This window comes from Myotis lucifugus, unplaced genomic scaffold (genome assembly GCF_000147115.1).
Source record: "Myotis lucifugus unplaced genomic scaffold, Myoluc2.0 scaffold_37, whole genome shotgun sequence".
Lineage (NCBI taxonomy): Eukaryota > Metazoa > Chordata > Mammalia > Chiroptera > Vespertilionidae > Myotis > Myotis lucifugus.
In genome coordinates this window covers 1,381,530-1,405,935 of record NW_005871085.1, presented here as the reverse complement: position 1 = coordinate 1,405,935, position 24,406 = coordinate 1,381,530, and the positions used below count along the sequence as shown (strand labels likewise).

The 24,406-nt window shown below is 42.1% G+C and overlaps 1 protein-coding gene across 4 annotated transcripts in view; it reads right to left on the bottom strand.

The window, feature by feature from the left end:
• Positions 1–6,028: 6,028 nt before the first annotated feature.
• Positions 6,029–24,406, bottom strand: part of FOXJ3 (forkhead box J3) — a 127,522-nt gene continuing 109,144 nt past the window's right edge. For all 4 annotated transcript variants that reach the window (XM_006087237.3, XM_014454499.2, XM_023752696.1 and 1 more), the window contains 5 exons: positions 22,026–22,490; positions 18,912–19,013; positions 18,332–18,523; positions 11,179–11,286; positions 6,029–8,952 (listed from right to left, as the gene is read on the bottom strand). In XM_006087237.3, the coding sequence (XP_006087299.1) occupies positions 8,837–8,952; positions 11,179–11,286; positions 18,332–18,523; positions 18,912–19,013; positions 22,026–22,490 (983 nt within the window). In that variant the 3' untranslated portion in view covers positions 6,029–8,836. The remainder of the gene's footprint in view (positions 8,953–11,178; positions 11,287–18,331; positions 18,524–18,911; positions 19,014–22,025; positions 22,491–24,406) is intronic.

Sequence of the window (24,406 nt, the reverse complement as noted above, 5' to 3'; positions counted from 1 at the left end):
CCCAGTTTCAATAACGCTTGATAGATGAGGTGGGAGTAGCGTTTGAACTGGGCCTCAAATGATGGGAAGATTTGGGATCCACAGAGATGGGGCCTGTAGGGCCAAGGCCTGGCCGCAGGAAGCACAGAGGAAGGGAGGCTGGGCGGGCTGAAGAAGAGAGTGTGCCGAGAGGTGCTGTGGTGAGTGACGGAGAAGGAGCTTTGCATGCCAGGCTCAGGTGTTTGCCCCTAACCAGGGGCAGCAGGAAGCCATGGGACTTTCAGAGCAGGGAGATAGGGAAAAGGGCTGTGATTTAGAAAGAGCACCACCCACGTGGTGTGGAGAGCGACGGTGTGGGTACGGCTGCTACCCAGGGGGAAGGGGTGCTCTGCCCCTGACAGTGCGCTGGGAGGGGGCGATTGGAAGGATGGTGTGCAAGAGAATCAGCTGGTCTTAGCAACAGGGTAGCAGGTGGCACGTGGGAGAAAAGAGAAGGAGGGAGGCGGACAGAGCCGGAAGACCAGTCCTTTGGGCCTAAGCAGTGCGGAGCTCTGGCTGCGGTCTGGCTGACCGCTGACCCCCTCATGGAGGGCTCATCAGCACTTTGACATAAGGCATCTCATCCCACTTACAAATGGGGAAGCGGAGGCTCCAAAGGGCAATGTCTTGCCCAGATGAAATTCTAGGTCAGTGGTTCTCAACCTTCTGACCCTTTAAATACAGTTCCTCATGTTGTGACCCAACCATAAAATTATTTTCACTGCTACTTCATAACTGTAATGTTGCTACTGTTATGAATCGTAATGTAAATATCTGAACGACCCCTGTGAAAGGGTCGTTCGACCACCAAAGGGGTCGCGACCCACAGGTTGAGAACCGCTGCTGGGTTCTTCTGACTGCAGTCTGTGTTCTTTCATTGCCTCGTGTATTATTCTGGCCTTTGTGGCCTGCAGGGCACATGCTCACCCACAGGCCGGCAGCTCACAATGGACCAGCTGCTGGCCTGGCCGAGGAGTTTTGGGTGGACAGAGTAGGAGCTGCCTGGGGGTTAGGAGCCGTTGTAGATCAGGATCCAGCTCAAAGGGCTACAGTGGCAGGGACAGAAGCAAGGCAGGGGTGTGGTGGAAAAGGAGAATGCATCTGTACGGTTCTCACTCGCAGGGCCTAACTCTGACAGCGCCTAGAAACCCAGCTCTATCCCAGCAAGTGTCTCAGGAACCTGGGCCCCTGGGAGGTCGGAATGGCGAATAGGAGCCGAGGGGAGGAGGAAGCCTGGGGTTAAGTGAGGAGTCATCTTGCTCCCTTGGGCAGCATACTTGTGTCCTGTGTGTAGCTTATGAACATACAGATACATGAAGGCACACAGTCACATACCAGACACAGACACATGATCGCACAAGCACACACATGCAAGGACTCACACATATGTACACCACGCCTCATGGACACAATCAGACAGTCACACAACCACGGGCAGTGACCCTGACTTACAAATACACACCAGTCACAGCGCATGCGCTCACTCTCACACGGACCCCGAGGACTGTTCCCAGGAGGCCTCCGCCTGTGAGCGTCACTCAGGCAGGGAAGGGTGGGAAGTGTCCTCACGTGTCTTTATTGCCATTGTCTGCAAGAGGAAGTTGTCTCTTCAGCCTCGTGGGAGCGGCGTTGTGAGGGGTGCCATTCACCCACAGTGACGTCAGCTCAGGCCCGTGCTGGGGAAGGGTGGGGTGGGATGGGCTGTGGTAACTGGCCCTGAGGGAGGTCAAGGGCAACCGGGGAGTGTTGTAAAAGAAGGGGTATGCCTCAGTGGGAAGAGCAGACCGGAGGGAGGCAGACCTGGGTGCCTGCCCTCTTGGCAACCTCTCAATGGCTGTCACCTTGGGCAAATGACTTTACCTCTTTGCATGGTAACGGCCAGCAGTAAAAGGCAAATAATAACACCAGTCTCACAGGACAGTTAAGAGTGCTGAGGTAATGACTGTGCAGAGGGCCTGGCCAATAGCGGCAACAGTCACAATGTGGGTGATGGCTGCAGGAGTCGGTGTGCGTGTGTGGGACGCCAAGGCCCGCTGAGGCTGAGGCTGAGGCTGAGGCTGAGGCTGAGGCAGGGCTGGGAGGGCAAGGGTAAGCAAGGCCAGTCCCAGAATCAACTGGTCCCAGAACAGCAGCGCCTCCGGAGACTCAGAATTTGGGGTTGATGGTGGGGTGACCTTCCCCACCCTAATCTTGCAGTCGGGGGGGCAGTGGGCATCAGGAGGGCTGGCTGGGCAGCAGGCTCAGACATAGCTCTGAAGCGGGCCCCACCAATATGTTTATTGCTGAGATCAGAGGAGCTCTCTAGCAAGCTCCGATCCGTAAGAAGATTCTGAGGGCTGGCCACTGCGGGTCCCTACCACCCAACTCCTGCTGCAGAGAAAGGGAGCATAGCCCCAAGGATAAAGGAAACAGGAAAGGTACACAGCTGGCCCAGTAGCTCTTCGCCCTCTGGTGGCCTCCAGTGCTCACTGCAGCCTCATTGCTTTGGTCAAGGCAGCGATTTTCAACCTTTTTCATCTCACAACACATATAAACTAATTATTAAAGTGACACACTGCCAGGAACCAATTCCAGCATGTCATAATTTCAAGAGTTTCATCAAAAGGTTGATGAGACTTGGGGACTCAACAGGGTTGAGTCACACATGTAGTCACCTGTTGGGAATGGCTAAAGGCATTTCCCCAAACCTGAATAGGAAACTGATTGTGGCTGCCAGACAGTTAAAGGGCATCTTAATCTACATGTTATTGCCTCCTACTGGCCAAACACCTGTACAGCCATAGGCTATTCCCCAAACTGACAATGCTTCTGTACCCTTTGAAACCTTACCCTTTGAAGTGTATTATCTCCACCTTGCCTTAGGACAAATTGTGTTAATAAAAGCAAGGGTCCAGGACAAGGAGGGAGTCTTCAGTTCCATTAGCTGAAGGTCCTCTGACCCCCAATGCCTTTCAAAATTATATCTCATCTCCAGATTCTTTATTAGACTCTGGATTCCTATATCATCTACGCACAGCGCCTTTTCCAGATTCCTGAACCCTTCTTGATGCTGGGACAAGAACCCCGGAAACACACCAAAAATATATTTTTTTGAAGATCTGACAAAAAACAGGTATAATTTTGATTCACTCACACCAGATGGCTATTGTTGTGTTGGCTGTTGTCATTATTTGGACAATGTAAAGGAAAAGAGGTCCGTGCCCCTCAAGTCAGGTATTGCATGCTTTAAAAATTCTTGCGGCACAGGTTGAAAATCGCTGGTCTAAGGCCCTACTTTGGCCCAGTAGCTGAGGTAATAACGGCAAGGAACTGCCGACATAGCGTGGAGAATAGTGTAGACACTGATGCTGGAAGGCCAGGGTGTGAAATCCCCGTCCTACTGCTGCTACTATTATTTCTACCACTTACGAGCGGGGTGACCCTGGGCAAGTGACTTCATTTCTTTGTAGCTCAGACTCTTCATTTGCAAAACGAGGTTGATAATAATAGTAGCTACTACACAGTTGTTTTGAAGAGTAAATGTGATCATCCACATGAAGGGCTTGGAATAAGTAAATTAAGTAACAAGTAATAAACGGTAGTGAGCTGTCCCATTCTGTACTCCTGGGCTCAGCATGGCTGAGGGGCACTGCTTGAGTTGGGAGTCAGAAACAGCCCTGATCTGGGGCTGAACTGAATTCTGGCCCTGGTGCAGCCACTTACCAAGTTTGCACTTTGCATGTTGACCGGTCACATGCCACATGGAAGGAGAGACCCCGGAGGTAAGTTAAAAAGCACTCCTAAAATCCTTTAGGAAGCACCATGTTGGGGATAAACCTGCCATGTTTCAAAGCCCGGCATAGCCAGTTTTTCTAATTCTTGGTTATAGTCTGTCTTTCAAGGAACTGGCTTGCATGCAAGGGTGGTGCACAGAGCACGTGTACCTTTGCTCACTGCACATACTCAGTGGTGAGGTGCTCAACAGAAAGGTACATGGAAGCAGTACCTGTTAGAATCTCAGGTTCGAATCTCCCATCTCACATTCGCTGAGGGGCACATGTTCATCACAGGCCGGTACTCACTACATTACTTAAGATTTCCATTCTCTCTCTGTTTGGCCAAGTGTGTGTAACTAAAGTTGTGTGCTTTAAGTGAATGCATTCAGGACGCAGCTGCATTGAGACTTACCTCCCTGAAGTGTTTCCTCTTCTGTAAAATGGGGTAATAACAGTATACTACAGTGTCAGGTTCTTGTGTACATCAAGTATGACAATGTGTGTGTAAGAACTTTAAATGCTTTTCAGGTAAATGACGTCTCCACTCCTCCCCTTCCCTCAGTGTCCCCCAATTGGCTGTCTGACTTTGAGCTAATCATTCCTTCTCTGGGTCTCAAGACTCTTAACAGCAAAATGTGGGGGTTGTATTAGATGATTTCCAGAGCCCCTTCTAGCTTGAAACTTTCAAGATAGTCTTGCAATTCTAAGGCATTTAGATTGCAGTCAACCTAAATGCTGAGGTTTACATGGCTTTTCCAGGGCTGCTTTATCAAAGTGGTAAGGATTCATCTAAATATAGCAGCCCTTTGCACACTGTAACATGCTAAAGCCTTGAGAATGAAACATGCATCTTCATGATCAGTCAGTCCACAGTGACCACATTTACCTATGCCCTTACCACAGTCCTTCAGACACACTGCTGATGACCACGATTCACCTGCGATGGGAGAACACGGAGTTCCCCCCTGCAAGAGACACACACTGGGCAGGTAGGCACTCTCCCGGGCTTTGGGAAAATTCCATTTTGGAGGGAAGCAGGGTAAAGGGAAATGAACTTCGGAGTGAGGCCCCTGTATGTAAAATTGCAGTAGATAACTTTCCTGGCAGCATTGTCTGGGTTCCGTTAGAAGTAACACGCAGCCTTGGGCAGGATCATGGATTGGCGGGAAGCACTCACTGTGAGACAGACGGCAGCTTCAAGTCCACTGCCACCGTGTGAGTCTCCCCACTGCTTAGCCTATTTCCACATCAGTCAGGGGATTTGGATCCCACTTCTCATGGGATTTCTGTGTTTGGTTGTTTACTAGCAATTGGTTGTTTACTAGCAATCCATCACTTCTCCCGCCCACGCTGCTCATCTAGCTTCCATGCCTGGATCAGAGCAGTGGGATTCATGGGAACACCTTCTTCCTTCTGTCTGGAACCCTTTGAAGACTCAACTTAAATTGCCCGTGTCCACACTGAGGCTCTCCTAAACCACTGCCCCAGCCCTGCATGGCCTAAGTCCTCATCACCAAAGCCTTGCCTTGCCAGGGCATACCTCCAGAGTAGCCTTCCTTGGGTTGGCATTTGCTACCTGAATGGGTAAGTCTGTATCCCCTAAAGACAGAATGGTCTCATCTCTGAATTTCTCATGGGAAGGTCTGGTGTAGTATGTGCTCCACTTTCAACCTTTGGAAATAACTCTCTGGAAAGGCTGTGCTGGGGGCAAGACTGAGGACAAGGGGAAGACTAGGGATGAGGAGTTACCTTGGATGTAACAGGATGGTGTAAAAGAAAATGACAATGGAGTCAAATGACCTGGATTCGAACCTCAACTCTGCCACTTTCCAACAAAGAATCTGGGTAAGCCACTAGACCACTGAGTTTTCCCCCACACTATAGGATGAGGATAACAATATCTATTTAGCACAGCACCTGGCACATACTAGTACTTTTTTATGTCCCAGGTGCTGCTCCAAATATTTAAATGTGTTAATTTAATTTCACTACAACTCTAGGAGGCATTATTCTCATTTATAGGCACTGTAAATGAGGAAAATGAAGACAGTGAAGGTCAGAGAAATTAAATAACTTCCTCAAGTTCACAGAGCAAGTGAGATGTTCAGTAAATGGCAGCAATGACTGTTCTGAGGCAGCAATACATGGGACAGAGTCTCCGAGACACCAATTATGGACTGAGGGGTTTCTGCATCTGGACTAGCTCCAACCTTATCCCCTTAATTGTAGCAAATTACATAGACGAGTCAGTGTTATAGAGTTAACATTATATATTTATTTTAAGTGCCATTCATGCATATCAATTCTGGCAGCAACAATTCTAATGACACTTGGGATATTTCTTTACAGCACTAAACAGTTACAAAGAATGGGGTGCCGTTCATCATACGGGCAAAATATGAAATCGTGCAATAGCAAAACTGTAGAAACATTAAAACACTGACTGTCCAACAGCAGTACAGAGAGCAGATTGTGTTTGCACAAAAAGCCAATGCATTTTCATCACATATATACAATATAGATATGTACACATCACCCTCTGAATGAACAATATCAAAATACTCTATTCCATTTGAAATAATCCCGATTGATTCCCTCCCACTTCAAAGGACATCTGAGAGACACGTATTTACAAGTACACACATGAATACATTTACATTTCAAAAACTACCACAAATGCCAGTCGGATTATTCTCCTGGACAGAGTACTCCCATTTGATTATATGCATTTATTATTCTTTCCCCCAAAAGTCTTCAGTCAATTTAAGCCCAAGACAGAACTTACTCTGAATTAATAACTACCAACTGAAATGGCCACTAGAGGGATGCTCTGCACCTCACCAGGTAGCCCTGCCAGGCCTGAGCCCGCTGAGGCCTGTCCTGGGCTCCCAGGTCACTGAATCACAAGAGTGGGATGGGTCTGGATGGAGGCTCTGCCTCCAGTGCCATTCTTGGTAAGTTTAAATTCTTATAAAAATATTGATCACTGCAAATCAGATTGCCAAATAGGAAATTAGCTTCACACGATTTGAAAAATCTTCATCAGTGGTTTCTACTCAAATCATTCAATATAAGAGACTGCATTCCAATACCCAAATTGTTTAAAGTGCATTTTGCTCCCCAAGCAATTAGAAGTTTCAAAACAGTCATTTTGGTATCTAGAAAACAGTGACTTGAACAGACTATTTAAAATCTCTCACACACACCTCTTTATCAAGCGTTTACTCTGCAGGCTGCTATCTCATCTTGCCTCTGATCTATCTAAGAGGGGCCTGTTGGCTGCCTTGCCAGAATCCTCTGATTTCCACTGATCCAAGGGGCTGGAACTGAGCTTCCTTTTTCATGCCAAGTAGGGTCCAAAAAACAGGAACATAAAGGCCTTCCTTTCTCCCCAACCTCACCAGCCTTTACCATGGCTGGCTTCCCAGTGATTCACTCAAGGCAACACTCCATAAAAAAAAACACACAAAAAAACCCCATACTTTGTTCAAATACTCTCACATACACACACATAGAAACAAAGATGTATGTTCAGTTCAAGTAGAGATTACTCATCACAGAATCACTAAGCTAATTAAAGTGATTTAAGCATGGCTGACAGAGATTATAGATACTAAAAAGCAACCAGTGAGCAGTTATTACTCCTTGATTTGATGGAACATATTTTCCCATTAGAACTGAAATTCTGCTTTTTTTTTTGTCTAAGGAACCAATCAAAACCTATTCATTTTTAAAAATCTCATTTCTTTTAGAAAACTAAGACAATCCATGCAAAGTAACTGTGATATATGAATCAAAACAATAAACAAACAACAACTAAGAAAAGCCCCTAAGAGGCAGGTTGCATTTCAAAGACAGTATCCAAATGCCATGCAACCTCAGAAACACAGGACAGCAGACACAGCAGGCCACTAACAATAAGTGTCTCTCCATCCTCCTGTCAGTGTTTCCTAAATGGAAAGAGAGTGAATGGGAACACTTGCTTTATAAACAATGCCCTGCCATTTGTTGCCCAAATGAATGGATTCAAATTCTAGAAAGAATCCTATTTAGCTAATAAGTTTCAATCAGCAGGAATGCTAAGACAGAGAAATATGCTCACATGGTATGAGGAGTGATGGTCACAAGAATAACACAATCTCTCTGATTGTCTTATCTGCAAACTCTTATCAAGAAAAATATTTCTGTGCTTTCAGATACCCCATTTCTCCTTAACAAATCCAATTAGAGCTGAGCATTCACAGAAGGTAGCAATAAATATTAAAATAACACTTTTGAATAATAAATAAGTGGAGATAGCGATCTGTTTAAAGAGCCAAGCAATGACCAGCTTCTAATCATCAAATAAATTTTAGAGCTATTATAATGCAGCCTTAGGAAAACAGACACTGACAAGGTACAACATAAACTCTACAATCCCCAAGCATCAAAACAAATTTGGTCAGTTCTCAATGTGCCCCTCTGGACTGTCAGAGTATCAAACTCTGGGTTTTTTACTTACTGGGTAGAACTCAATACCCACATTTCTGAAAAGATTAAATAAAGGGAACTGGGCTTTAAAAAAAACCTATTTCCTTTCAGTTGCCCACATCAGTTAAAAGCATCCTGCAGAAAATAGCCTAACAAGGAATAAAAACTCACAGTAACTTTCTTTTCAAGATCTAATAATCCAATCAGAAAAAATTGAAGCCTTTCAGTAAATTTTGTACATATATTTACACACATGTATCTATAAACTGCTTGCAGCAAAACAGGCTCTGTCTGAAAAATCAGTCTGGCACTTGTGGTCAACATCAAATTGACACAAATACGCAAAAGCTGTTTAAATCACACAACAGTTAGGAGCTACACAGGAGAGCTGGCAGGAGACAAACATGTAGTACTTGTTTGGGTCAGATAAAAGCAAAGTTATCCAGCTAAAATCTTTTTGATTGTCTTCAAAAGAAATTTTATAACATTGGTAAAGTGATTAGCAACTTTGTTTTTTCAACTGGATTCTCTTAAACCTTTCCCTTCACTGCACAGAAAGGTGACGCTGGGGTGCAGTCTTGCAGAAACAAGCTCTACACAATTGAATCCCAATCAAAGTCATCCTGGATGTCATCTGGAGGCAGAGAGCGCCGCATCTGGAAGGCTTGGGAAGGCATCATGTGCTGCTGGTTCATAGCTCCGTGGTGGCCTGGAAGGAAGCAGGCAATGTCAGTAGTGACGCAGTACTGAAGAAAGGAAGAAGTAAGCGAAAACCTACCGAGCACTTCCCATACGCCAGATGCTCAGACACATTATCTCACTAAAACACCCAGAAGCCTTCTACGAGGTGTCTCTTATAATTTCATTTTATAGATAAAAGAGACTGGGTTTAGGAGAATGAGCAAGTCACCCAAAGTCATACAACTAGTAAGGAGAAGAAATAGGATCTGAACTCAGTTCACTTGACTCCAAAACCAACACTCTTTCCATTACACCAGGCTGCAGCAAGGAAGGCATGAAAGGAATGGTGGAGTGCTCAGTGCTGACACAGCCATTTCCCTCACAGTCTGTTATGTTCTGGTAAGTTTCAGTAAGATGAGTTGGCTCACTTGGGAATGGTAAATAGGAGAATAATGTTAGTATACCACCGAAGTCACATTGTGTCAGTTTATTTCCTCAGCAAGTTAATTTTTGTGCCACCAAGTAACAGCAGGTGAACACAGAGGACATGCACACGGCCGGGTGCAGTAAGCCCGGAGGACACCGCAGATACACATGCCTATTCTCCCCATGCTCCTCTTCTTGGACCAGTGCGGCCATGCACTATTTGTGCTCCCCAATTTGGTGCATTCTGCCTTTATCTCCATAGCTTTGACAAACCGCCTTCCAAACCAGATTCTTTCTTTAAAAATAATTTTTATTTATTTGTAGAATTTATTCTTTTACTAGGAATTAAACATGTTCTTTAACTGTTGTGGAATTTTTTAAAATATATTTTTTATTGACTTCAGAGAAGAAGGGAGAGGGAGAGAGAGAGAAACATCAATGATGAGAGAGAATCATTGATTGGCTGCCTCCTGCACACCCTCTACTGGGAATCGAGCCCATAACCCAGTATGTGCCTTTGACCAGAATCGAACCTGGGACCCTTCAGTCCCCAGGCCAACACTCTATCCACTGAGCCAAATCAGCTAGGGCTGTTGTGGAATTTGTACCGATTATCGTTTTTGTTAGTATTCTGAATACAAAGTTTCAAGAAATCTGCTGCTAATCTTATTTTTCTCTTAAGCCCTGTAACTTTTAATGTACAATTTTATAAAATGCTAAGGTTTTCAGTATATCACAGGATAGCAGAAATGCCTGTATTTATTTATTTTTAGTGTATAAACTTCTTACTATCTGCCAGGCACTAATGTAAGTGATTTACATACAATCCTCATTTAATTCTCTTAACAAGGCTAGGAGTTAGGTAGTGTTATTAGCCCCCTTTTACAGATAGGGAAACTGAGAGAGGAGAGTTAGGCAGCTATCAAGTGTCAAAGCACCAGGGACTCAAACCCTGGGGATCTAGCTCCAGAGTCTTAACTACCTTATCTTACCACCTACAAGTTACTGGTGAGCATTGAGGACAGGGAACACATGTCACTTAGTCCCAATTCCTCCTTCACTGTTGCCTGGCACACAGTCCTTTTGGGGTTTGAAACCCACCCCTCCACATTACCATTTATCTTTTCCTCAAGTAGTCTAAGTAAAGGGGTGTGTGGCATATAAGAAAAATCATGAACTCTGAATCCAGACATCAAAGCTTGAGTCTTGGTTTGGCCATTTGCCAAACTGGTGGCTCTAGGCAAGGTATTTCCCCTTCTGAGCTTCCATTTCCCCATCTAGATAATCCTTAATACCCTTTCTACCTCTAAAATTGTGTCTCTACTGCCCCGCTAAACATAACATCCTACATTCAGGAACTTAGGGGGAAAAATTTATGGACTAGTAACTTCTGAAACTTATGTCCTCTGTAAGGTACTTCCCTGGAAACTACAGCTGGGGGAACTTCATCAGAATGAATATATAGGAGCTAATCAAAGTAGGTTCTTAAAACTTGAAGTCTATCAAAGTCAAATAGCTTCAAAGAGACTTAAGACACCAGGACACACTTTATGCCCCAACCTCTTAGAGAGACAGGACAATACTAGAATCAGAGATAGCATCATGGGCTAAACGAGACTTCAGGTCACATGGTCCAAACACCGAACGACACCTAAATCCTTTCACCGGCACTGGAGCCAAGTAGCTCTCCAGATTTGTGCACCCCGCCCACTTGAGCACAGAGTTCATTCCCTCCCTCTAAAGGCAGCCTCACTCACTGTTAGGACAGCTCAAGCTTTTCAATATTAAATTATGAGTACTAATTGCAACACACCACATCCCAAAGTACCTGTAATCGTTGTTCCTGGAGTGCTGAGTGCCTGTGGGATATGAGGGTAACCAGGAGGTGGCATCACTGAAGGAGGGAGATTTTGCCTGGAGTCTATGTACAAATTTCCTAATCAGATTTTAAAAAAGAAAAAAAAAATATTACCGTAAGTAAAACAAATCAAGCATTAAAATTTTAATAGAACTGCTACCTAAAACTAAATTAAGCTGGTAAGGTGAGGAAGAAAAGGGAAGGAAAACTTACTCCTTTCAGATGCTAAACCTGCTAGGGTGGTGCTGGCTTTTTTAACACAATGCCAGGGCTGGGTGTGAGTCCACTGGTACTAATTCTGGCACTGCATCTAATTCTCTGTAGCTTGTAGACAAGTTATACTTATTATTGTTGTTACATACCTCATTACAGTACAAAGGCATTTTCATCACTTCATCTTAGCGTCCCACTAAGCCCACATGAGGGTAAGTGGAGACAGGGATTATCTCCATTTTATGGATGAGGCAACTGAGGCTTGGAAAGGCTAAGCTGACTTGCCCAAAGACACATCAGTTTGGCAAGGCTGGGCTAGAATCCAGTTCTCCTGACTCACAGGCTCTTTCTACGAACAGTTGTCTCTATATTGCCCCGATTTTCTCACCCTCAAAACAGACCTATGGGTGCCCTCGCTGCTTAACAAAGTTACTGGAGGCACAAAGTTACAGGAAAGATTTGCACAAAGTAGAAGAGCTATAACAGGCAAACATGATTAAAAATGTATTATTTAGGTGTGTGGAGATGGGAAACATAGACCTCATTTAAGTGGCATTTCAGAAGGTTCTTAATATATTTTTCTTGACAGGAACTATCAAGTATAATAGCTCTAAAATGTCAATTATGTTGCATCCTAATGCAAAATAGAAAGGGAGGGGAACAACGTCATGTGCCCTCCCCCATTAACTCCTGGGGAAGAAAACCATACACTGCTCACATTGTGCAGAGCATCTGGAATTCCAGAAAAGCAGTTTCCCTACTGTATTCTAGTGTTTCACACAAATTACATGTGTATTCTAGCAATGCTGTGGTCAACTAGAAAAGAGCAACCATTTCCCAGAGGAAACTAAAAGGGAAAGAAAAATTTTCCTTTTGTATTCAAGGTAGGGCACACTATTTGGCCACTCACAAGTATTTGCCTGCCCCTGGAAAGTCAGACTGACCAAGCTTGAGGTGGTAGCCTCAGAGATAATATAATCCAGCCCTATCTCTGTTCTTGTGGATGAGGAAATGAGCCCAGAGAAAAATGACAGAACCAGGAACAGAACACAAGACTTGACTTCTAGCCATTCCCTCCTAAGATGACATGCTTTTTTTATAGTAAAGTTTAGAGTCAGAACTGAGCTCTCTCACCAATTTGAACATGCTGAAGATTTAGGAATAAAAAAGAGGAGAAAGTTATACTATATTGCAGCTCTAGTAAATTCTTATGGGGGGTTGGGGAGCTGATCAATCTTCACATGCATGGCTGGTACACCTTCTAAAGGATGCACCAGGCTGCCACGCTAAGGGGCCAAAGCACTCTGAATAATACAGTCACTCATTTACCAATGACTTAGCCTCTGTCCTGAAAAATCTTACCTCTCTTTTACTCATCCTTAGGAGCTCAAATCACAATCAACAGAAAAATTCTGATTTTTATTTTTAAGATCAATCTATTTTTATATTTCATTTTTACATTTCTCTTTTTTGGCTTAGTAGTTCTTACCTTAAAATGGGAAAGGGGGTGGGAATTAAGAGAGGAATTCTGGCAATAAACAAGGATTATGGAATAGATAGATACCCACATTAAACAAATAGACTTAACTTTCTGAAATTAATACATTCCTAACACTTTAACTTTCAGAGAGAAATTTTCATTACTCCTCATTTTCCCCATGTTCTCATTACAGTGTGAACAACTTCCTAAGCAAGAAATTAACTTCCAATGCAGTTTCCAAAAATTTGAGATCCTTTAACATTTAGAATGTAGTTATGAGAATTAAAAAAATCTAATCACACAATATATTTATTTATTGAAAGCAGACATCTGTTGAATGACCAGTCATTCTAGAAATATTATGTGCCAGGCCCTGCTTTAGCTACTAGAGATACAGAAATGAAAAAAACAAACTCCCTGTCTTTTTGGAGCTTATTCTTGGTGGAGGTGGAAAGGGAGGCAAACAACGTTAAATAGTATGCTACGGAGAAAAATAAAGCAGGGAAGAGTGGACAAGGATTGATGAACAGGAGCTGTCATTTAAATAGGATGGTCAGGGAAGACATCAATTGAGTAGGTACTCTTTGAGAAGAAATGTGAATAACATGAGGACATGACTCAGGGGTCTACTGGGGCAAGACCACTCCAGACAGATAAAAAAGCAAGTACAAAGGCCTGAGGTATGTTCAGAGAACAGCAGGGAGTCTAGTGAGGGTGGGGAGGTGAGAGTAATGGGGAACCAGATTTTGTAGGGCCATGCAAGCTATAGTAAAGACTTTGTTTTTTACTGAAGAAAAACAAAATGTACACCGATGGAAGGTTTTGAGCAGGGAAGTTAAGTGATCAGATTTCTCTGTCTGATAAAATCCCACTTATCCTGCAAAGTCCAGCTTAAATATACCTTCTTCTATAAAGCTTTTCTATCTGCCAAAGACAGTTAAGCAAGCCAATTTGTCTTATTCCCACTGCCCTATGGTAGAAGTATAATCCTCATCATACTGTTTTTATTATTATTATTATTTATTTATATTATTTAAATATATCTTTATTGATTTCTGAGAGGAAGGGAGAGGGAAAGAGAGATAGAAACATCAATGATGAGAGTGAATCATTGATTGACTGCCTCCTACACATCCCCTACTGGGGATCAAGCCCGCAACCCAGGTATGTGCCCTTGACCAGAATCGAACCTGGAACCCTTCAGTCCACAGGCTGATGCTCTATCCACTGAGCCAAACCAGCTAGGACAGTATTTTTTTTAATTTTATTTTTTTTAATAAACCTGTCTCACCTATCAGGCTGGGAGCTCCTTGAGATTAAGGCCTATTTTAAAGTCACTTCTTTATTCATAGTGCCCAATAGATAGTCAGGTACAGGAAATTATAAATAAACTAGTGGCCCAGTGCACAAAATTCGTGCACGGGGGCGGGGGGTTTCCCTCAGCCCAGCCTGCACCCTCTCCAATCGGGGACCCCTTGGACATCCCTCTCGAAATCTGGGACAGCTGGCTCCTAACCGCTCACCTGCCTGTCTGCCTGATCGCCCCTAACTGCCTCTGCCTGTCTGCCTGATCGCCCCTAACTGCTCCCCCTGCCAGCCTGATCTCACCCCCAACTGTTTTCCCCTGCTGATCTGATCTCACCCCCAAATGTCCTCCCCTGCCAGCCTGGTTGCCCCCAACTGCCCTCCCCTGCCGGCCTGATCTTGCCCCCAATGGCCCTCCCCTGCTGGCCTGATCTCACCCCCAACTGCTCTCCCCTGCCGGCATCATCACCCCTAACTGCCTCTGCCTGCCTCATTGCCCCTAACTGCCTTCCCCTGCTGGCCTGATCTTGCCCCCAACGGCCCTCCCCTGCTGGCCTGATCTCGCCCCCAACTGCTCTCCCCTGCCAGCCTCATCACCCCTAATTGCCCTCCCCCGCCGGCCTGATCGCCCCTAACTGCCCCCCCCTTCCGGCCTGATCTTGCCCCCAACTGCCCTCTCTGCCTCGGCCCCCACCACCATGGCTTTGTCTGGAAGGAAGTCGGACGTCCGGAAGATGGCCAGTCGACCCGGTCTAATTAACATATTACCCTTTTATTAGTATAGATAGATTATATAGGATAGGATTGCTTAAATGTGGGGGGGGGAGCCTTTTTCAGCAGAAGGAGATGCTCTTGGCAGACAAAAATACATAATCCCTATATCTGGACTGATAGCCACCCATATGCACTATAGTGCCAAACTGGGTCATTAAAAAATTGAACTGCTTTCTTACACCTTACACCAAACAGCTGTTGCCCTTAAAACCCCTCCTCAGCCCCCATCTTAGGTTCTGCCTTCGAAGTTCACCCAGATTAGGTTCTGGGTGGTCGGTTTATATGCCAGTCAGTGTCAAAAGCTCCGCCTCCTAGGCAGCCATTGGCTCCTCGCACTTCACCCAGATTTGGTTCTGATTGGTTGGTTTCTATGCCAGTCAGCATCTCCGGGCCTATCTCTGGGCCTGATCAGAGAGGCAGGGCTGATCAGCAGCCCCCCCAGAGGCCCGGAGAGAAACAGAGGCACCGCTGCTGGTGAAGCCCGGAGAGAAAGAGAGAGGCAATGGCTGATCAACAGCTGTCACGGAGGCTGCGGATCAGACCTTGCCTCTCTCTTCAGGCCTCTCTCCAGGCCTGATCTGCAGCTCTCTCGACTGTAGGACTGACTTCCGTTCGGTCAAGCCTTTGGTCATTACGGACCCTCGGTTTTTATATATTAGGATATTAGCAAATGAATTCAATACCATATTAGAGGATTATATACTATGACTAAGAGAGATTTATTCCTGGAATGCAAGGAGATTCAACATATGAAAATTAATATAATACACCACATTAATAGAAGGGAAAAAAAACACATGATCATCCCAATTGATGCAGCAAAAGTATTTGACAAAAGTCAATACCCTTTCATGAATAAAGTAGGAATTGAAGGAAACTACTTAAACATAATAAAAGCTACATATAAAAATCCCATAGTGAATATCATATTCAATGGTGAAAGACTGAAAGCTTTTTCTCTAAGATCAGGAATAAGCAATGATCTACTTCTGGGCATATATCCAAAAGAAATGAAAGCAGGGTCTTTTTTTTTTAATATATATTTTTTTTATTTCAGAGAGGAAGAGAGAGGGAGGCAGAGATAGAAACATCAATGATGAGAGAGAATCATTGATTGGCTGCCTTCTGCATGCCCCACACTGGGGACCAACACTACAACCCAGGCATGTGCCCTGACGGGAATCAAACTGTGACCTCCTGGTTCATTGGTCAACAACACTCAACCACTGAGCCACGCCAGCTGGGCTGAAAGCAGCGTCTTAAAGAGATATTCGTAGACCCATGTATTATCCACAATAGCTAACACATGAGAGCAACCCAAACTGTTCAATGACAAATGAACAGATAAGCAAAATGTGGTAGATACATACAATGGAATATTATCTAGCCCTAAAAACGAATTAAGTCACAAAAAGACAAATACTATATGGTTCCACTCATATAAGGTACTACTTAGTCAAAAATCAGAGGCAGAAAATAGAATGGTAGTTGCCAGAGGCTTGGCAGAGGATAGAACAGGGGAAATGGTGGGGATATTGTTTCGTGAGTATAGAGCAGTGGTCGGCAAACTCATTAGTCAACAGAGCCAAATATCAACAGTACAACGATTGAAATTTCTTTTGAGAGCCAAATTTTTTAAACTTAAAACTATATAGGTAGGTACATTGTTATTAACTTAACTAGGGTATTCATAAGGCTTAGGAAGAGCCACACTCAAGGGGCCAAAGAGCCGCATGTGGCTCGCGAGCCGCAGTTTGCCAACCACGGGTATAGAGGGTTTATAAGATGAAAAGAGTTTTGAAAAATGAGTGGTGGTGATGGTTGCATAACATTATGAATGTATTTAATATCAATACACTATATACTTAAGGATGATTAGGATGGTGAATTTTACATTGTGTGTATTTTACTACAACAAAACATTTTTAGCCCTACCCGATTTGGCTCAGTGGATAGAATATCAGCCCACAGACTGAAGGGTCGCGGGTTCGATTCCGTTCAAGGGCATATACCTCGGTTGCAGCTTCATCCTGCTCAGGGCACATGCGGCAGGCAACCAATCGATGTGTCTCTCTCACATCAATGTCTCTGTCTCTCCCCATCCTTTCCACTCTCTCTAAATATCAATGGAAAAATATCCTCAGGTGAGAGTTAACAATATATATAATTTTAAGAATATTAGGAAGATATATACATATAAAAAAAAAGACAAAAGGAGTGGGGAGCTAAAGAGTTATCAAAAAATGAAGTTTGTGCCTGGCACATAGAGGACACTCCATAAAGAATAAAGGTTAAAAGGGAAGAAAGTGAGATGGAAAATACAGTGCACAAATTTTGAGTCTAGAGTGAAACATCAATGGCACTACATACCATTTTGTCTACTCTTAAAGCAAACTTTCAAGTTTAATTTTCTTCAACATTCTTAGAAGATATATAAAAATAAGATTTTCATTGCAAGTATATACAAATTTAAGTTGATCTATCTTCATAACTATATTCTTATAAAATGTACATATCTTGCCCCAGCTGGTTTGGCTCAGTGGATAGAGCGTGTGGACCAAAAGGTCCTGGGTTCGATTCCAGTCAAGGGCACATATTTTGTGTTGTGGCTTGATCCCTGTAGGGGTCATGCAGGAGGCAGCTGATCAATGATTCTCTCTCATCATTGATGTTTCTATCTCTCCCTCTCCCTTCCTCTCTGAAATAAATAAAAAATATATTTTAAAAAAATGTACATATCTTGAAGACATTTTAATTCTTGTTTGACAATTTAAAAGATCACAAAGGAATGTAAATTGTAAACTATAATCATATAAATCTTGACCAAAAAATAATTTCATCTTAGTTTTTCTAAGATATACCTTAAATAATTTTATTTCATTCACTTCTTAGAAATTAAAATATAAATGGATCACCATCACCATTAACAACGTAACATGTTGCCTCAGTCACTAAATTTCATATGAATGAGAAAAAGAAAATCCAAAGGAAGATAAACATCACATGATCTCACTCATTTGTGGAATATAATGAACAAAAATAGATCCAGAGACATAGAAGCATTGAACAGACTGTCAAACCTCAGAGGGAAGGCAGGAGAGGGTGGGAGGGGGGAAGGGTAAGAGATCAACCAAGGACTTGTATGTATGCATATAAGCATAACCAATGGACATAGACAGTAGGAAGGTAAGGGCATGTGCTGGCGGTGGGAGCAGCTGGGGAGAGGTCAATGGGAGGAAAAGGAGACATATGTAATACTTTAAACAATAAAGAATTTAAATTTTAAAAAAAGGAGATGAAGTTTAAAAAATAAATAAAAAGAGAAAATCAAGAAGATAACTAAACCCATACCTGTTCCAATGTGTTGGGAGGGTTTTGTTGGATGCATGGCACCATGACAGACATTTTGCTGAACATTACTCTGTGAGTGGATAAGGCCAGTTTGTGTAAAGAACTGATTAAGAGAAGAACAGAGATCAGCAAATTGAACCTGATCTAAAGACCAGTTCTTGAGATCTGCCTGTCTCATACTCTCCATCAAACCTATGAGAAAAACATTGGAAATAAAGTTAGTACAGTTCTGTAAATATTGCAAGGAAAATAGCAAGACAATTTTTTTTCAGCCCTCAAAATTTTCACTGGTAGTGATTTTCCCATGCAATGAAGAATAACATTATAAAATTATTCAAAGTCTGATTCTTTTAAATGTGGCCAAATTGTTTTCAGAACTCTTGTCTGTGACCCTCTGTTTCAACTGGCCAAAAGACTTAATTATAAATTTTACAAAGTGTTGTTTATAAGCATACTACCAACAGAAAATAAATAAAACACTATGTAAGGAGATGTTTATTTATATTATAAAGAAACTTATAATCTACTAGAGAAAACAGGATGTTTATTTGGTTATATGTCAAAAAGAACTAATACTCACCTTGGAACTGTGAAAGGTCTACATCTGACCAATTAACACTGCTAGCAATTCGACAGCTTTCTTTTAGCATATCAAGTGTTGCAAACCAATCATTTGAAACACCTATAAAAATAATATTGACAATACTATGAATCTTGGATAGTGAAAGTTTGAAGTATATGGTAAGGGGAAACAATGAGTTGACCTTATTCCTGACATTGGCAGATCCCTATCCAGTTTTACAAACAAATTACATCATGTATTGGGGCAATCTGCTCTGTGAGACAGGTAGGAAGGCTATCATTTCTCTCTATTTTACAGATGGAAAAAAAAAAACTGAACCCAGAGTGGTCAAGGTCACTATAATAAATCGAAGACTTGAACCCAGGGCTTATAAGCTCTAGAAAGCAACCCATGATGGCACTTGAAAACTGTCAATCTTGGTAACTGCTCTTTACATTTGTACAGTACAAATGATGACCAGGTAAGACAAGTCATACAAATCAGTATTTCCCCCAATATAAAGTTCATTTTCCTGTCTTGTTGTGACCTTCAGAGGTACGTTCTTTATAACTTAAAGGCAGGTACACATTTAGAAGCAATGTGCAGTTCGACTTAAAAAGCACTGACTAAGGGAGGTAAATTAGATTGTACAGCAAGAGATATTTCTTACAAAGCAACCTTAAGAGTGAGAAATGCCTCAACAGTTCTCCTGTCAAGGTAGCAAATTCTGTGCTTGCTGTCCAAATTACTCTGTTTTCAGGATCACCCCTGGATAGAAGAACGAACGAATAAAAAGAATTTTTTGCTACATCACAGATAACTGTATCAACTACTGGCTACTTGTTTACAAAATTCTGCCAATTATGGATTTCAAAATAAAATAAACAATGAACCAGAGACAACATGACCCTACCCTCAGGCAACTCATAAGTCAGAAAGAAATTTGTTGGGGGGGGGATTAAATTAATGCCTCAAGTGAGCCACAAACATTCAAGTCTATCTGACTTTCAGATCCTATAATAAATGCTGACTTGGCAACACAAAATAAAGCAATCTCTGCAGAGAGAGTGGCTGAGCAAATCCCTACCCACTCAGTAAATGTTTATTTTAATCCTTTTAGAATAACTGGTATTACAGGCTCTGAACTCTGATGGGCCAGGATATAAATTCCAGGTCCACTACTTATTAGCAGTATGATCTTGAGCAAATTGATTAACTTCTTTGACTTACACTTCTCCTATCGAATGTGGTAATCTACCCTTGTTTTAAGAGAATATGAGATAATGTATCTAACTTGCCTTGCACATAACAAGCACTCAAACAACTAAGTTCCCTCCATTCCTTTCCTGTAAAAGACAACGTGCTTATTATTCCCATCTTATAAATGAGAAATTTATAATTCAAAGAGACTATTATCACAGCCACAATCTTTCCTAACTCACAAGGTAGAAGTCTATTTTCATCCTCTGGTAAGCTGCCACTGGGATAACAGGCCATTAAGGGCACATCATAGGTTGCTTTCAGCTATAATTGTACTTTTTTCTCCCCTGGCAATCATTAGACTTAAAGATCTAAAAATAACTTCAAGATGTTTTATAAGATAGACCATCAAAGCAGGAACTATACCCAATTTTCAATTTTATTCTAGATTTTATTCTACTTAGAATTAGTAACAGAAAACAAAATAAATTGTTAAAGGAAACTCACTAAATTCCAAATACTCTGGTATGCATTTTTTACCTTATATCATTTAACACCCCTCAAAAAACATATTATTTTTCCACATTGTAAATAACAAGATGGTTTTAGAAAAATTTAAGATATAAAGCAAAATCAGAATATAAGAGACAGTATGCACTACCCAGCTCATTTCCCTGACATTAGTTTAACTGCCTGAAACAATGGTCAATTTTTAATTGGTGAATAAGAACTACACTGTCTAGCACTTAGCAATTGTCCCACCAGGATAAAAAATCTCATCAGTGATATGATTGGTAATTGGACAACCAGGCAAGACAAGAAAAGGACCTGTACTTTGCACAACTCCCAGGGCCCCATTCACCTTGTAGTCTCTATCTGTGGCACCCCTTGGAGTTCTTCAGTGCAAAGACTGCTTGGTCTATAAGCAATGTCATGTCAGTTAAGCATCTCACCAGAAACCATCAAGACCTATCTGAAGAGTAACGGATTTTCAAAACATCAGGATATGAAAAATGCTTTCTTCCTTTGCAAAATACCATTTCAAAATGAGCTACCTGGCAGGAATTAAGCAAAGAAAGAAATAGTGGAGATATTCACTGAATACTTAAATACAAGGACTAGGCATTTCTTATTTGTATTCTCAATATGATGCTTATAACAACACTGTATGGCAGTGTACTTTATTTTTATAGATGAGAAAACATGACTAAAAGAAGTTAAGAAATGCACCTGAAGTCCTAAGAGTCATAATGAGGATTCAAATCTATGTATGTTCTCTCTTCTATATCACTGAATCCTAAGAGACTGCAGACTGTGCATTCCATTCTTCTTTCAAATACAGCTGACCCTTGAACAACACAGGTTTAAACTGTGTGGGTCTGCTCACATGCTGATTATTTTCAATAAACATACAATCGATAGTATTTTCAATCCCTAGTTGGGAATCGGCAGTCATGGAGAGCCAACTGTATACACTGTTCTACACCATTTTATATAAGGGACTTAAGCATCCATGGATTTTGGTATACCAAGGGGGTCCTGGAACCAACCCCCTATGCAGTCTGAGGGATGACTGGGAAGTCAAAAGTCATACACAGATTTTCAACTGGTTAAAGTTCCTAACCCTTGCACTGTTAAAGGGTCAATTATACTCACAAAAACACTTATTTTCCAAAAGAACAAGAGATAAAACCATGAAACCTGCAAGAGTTGCTGAATTTGCCTATATTGCCACAATACATTTTAATCAAGAAAATCTCCAGTTCAATCTATGCACTAAATGAGTTACAAATACAGGATTAGAGCAAGGAAACACAAAAGGAGACAGATGAAGAGAGAGTTGGTCGTAAATACAGGTAAGTCCCAGATAACAAAGAACAGATAGATCTTAATTCACAATTAGCCAAACAGAGTCAGGAGACAAAAACTTACCAGAATTACAGGATACTTGTTGTGGGGTTGGGGGTGCCTGATGTGTTAACGTCTGATGCTGATGGTTCGAATGATGCTGCATGTGTTGATGTGGAGAGGGGTGGTGGGGATGAGGGGACTGGAGCTGGCTGTGTTGTTGTGGAGAAGGGTGCTGGGGATGAGGGGACTGGAGCTGGCTGTGTTGTTGTGGGTGCGATGTTGGATGCTGAGGACGCTGCGGATGCTGTGGTAAACCATGTGGTCGATGGGGTGGATGTGGAGACGGCTGTGTGTGTATCTGGGGGTGGGACAGCGAGACTTGTGCAACCGAATTACTGCCTGTGGTATTGAGGCCACTGCCATGACTGTTTGACAGGTTGCTTTGGTTGCCGTGTGGGTGAGAGCTCACTGTACTGCTAGGAGAGTGCTGATAGGAACACGAAGTATGGGACTGCTGGGAAGATTCAGAAGGGATGTTCATCAAACCTAAAAAGTCAGAAAAAGCAAGCTTACTTATGGTCAGATTGTAGTTATATTTTAGAACAAAGGTTTGTAACATTAGAGAGCAAAGGCATAAGTTGTCAAAAGGCAACTTTGTTTCAGTTTAACAAGTGTTGATGGCTTTGAAAGCCAATAAAAAGCCCCTTGGCGGGAGAAAAAGATGTGTTGATAGAACATCCACCATCCATTGGGCTCTATAACTGAGAATAGTAAGAAACATCATTCCTTGCCCTTGAGTAGCTTATGCTCTAGTTACCATGCTCCTGTTACTTATGCTCTTCTACTAGAGCAGTGGTTCTCAACCTTCCTAATGCCGCAACCCTTTAATACAGTTCCTCATGTGTGGTGACCCCCAACCATAAAATTAATTTCCTTGCTACTTAATAACTGTAATTTTGCTACTGTTATGAATCGTAATGTAAATATCTGATATGCAAGATGTATTTAGGCGACCCCTGTGAAAGGGTCGTTCGACCCCCAAGGGGGTCACGACCCACAGGTTGAGAACCACTGTACTAGAGTCTGTAGAAGAGAAACACTTCAAGAGATTATGTCCATGCCCAATCCGTGTGGCTCAGTGATTGAGTGTTGACCCATGAACCAGGAGAACATTCCGGGTCAGGGAACATGCCCAGGTTTAGGCCTGATAGGGGGCATGCAAGAGGCAGGCAATTGATGGTTTTCTCTCATCACTGATGTTTCTATTTCTTTTTCTCCCTTTCCTCCTTCCTCTCTCTGAAATCAATCAAAACATAATTTTTAAAATAAGAGATTATGTCCAATAACATTAGTGGGGATACAGGAACTTTGTTTCTTGCCTATTCAGGTAGAAAGGAGCTGGAGATATAGAGAAGTCTTCCCTGAAAAGGCAGTATCTGAGCTGAGTCTTAAAAGACAAATAAAGACTAAGCAAAACAAAACAGCCATCTCCATTATTCTTTTTCATTACTTTTATGGAACATTCTTGAGACACAGTTTAGGGGTTAAGACTACATATTTTATAGCACCAGAAAGTAAAGTCTCTGCACTGCACTTGGAAACTCTGGAAAGTTATTAACCGTTCCAACTCACAATTACCTCAATTATAAATGGCATGGTAATAGTATCTACTTCATAGAGTTGTGAGGATAAAATGCCATAATGCAAGTGCAGGCTGCAGGATGAGCTCAGTAAATGCTAGCTTTTATGATGATGATGATGCCAGAAGTGCCTAATGTTAAACAAAATGTATGTTTGGTATGCAAGTGGACACACATTTTAATAAATCTATTGCAAGTATGGCTAATACCATGTCTTGCTGAACCAAATACAAAAAAAAAGTTACTAAATGAAAAATAGAATACTGCAACATAGTGTCAGTCAATAAAAGAATCAAGCTTTTTAAGCAAAATAGAAATATTCTCACTTACTTTTTAAAAATAAAAGTATTCATACTTAATAGTCAATAGTATTAACGGTAAAATTGTATTAGAGTACATGGTAAGATAATCTTAAAACTTAGTACATTAAGATTTTATAGGTACAAGAGTTAAAGTTCTTGCCTTGGCCTGGAAAACTGTCATTTATATGGAATCTATAGTATTACAGTAAAATGAAAGAAAGCAGTGATTTCATTATCTATGTCCAATAAAGTCCTAGCATTTTAAGTGACAATCCAGATATGATCCATACCAACATTTTCAATCCCAAATTATTTTTAAATCAAATGAAACAAAGTATCTTTCAAAAGCCCAATATGTAAAACTGATAAATGTAAAGTTTCCTTTTTTGAGGTCAGGGAAGGTCTCCCTCTTCATCTGCACACTTTAACTCCCCAAGACCTTCACAAAAGCCAAGGACTCCAAAGAGAACAATTTAAAAACCAATCATGTAATCTAGTCTTATTTGTTTTACATACAGGG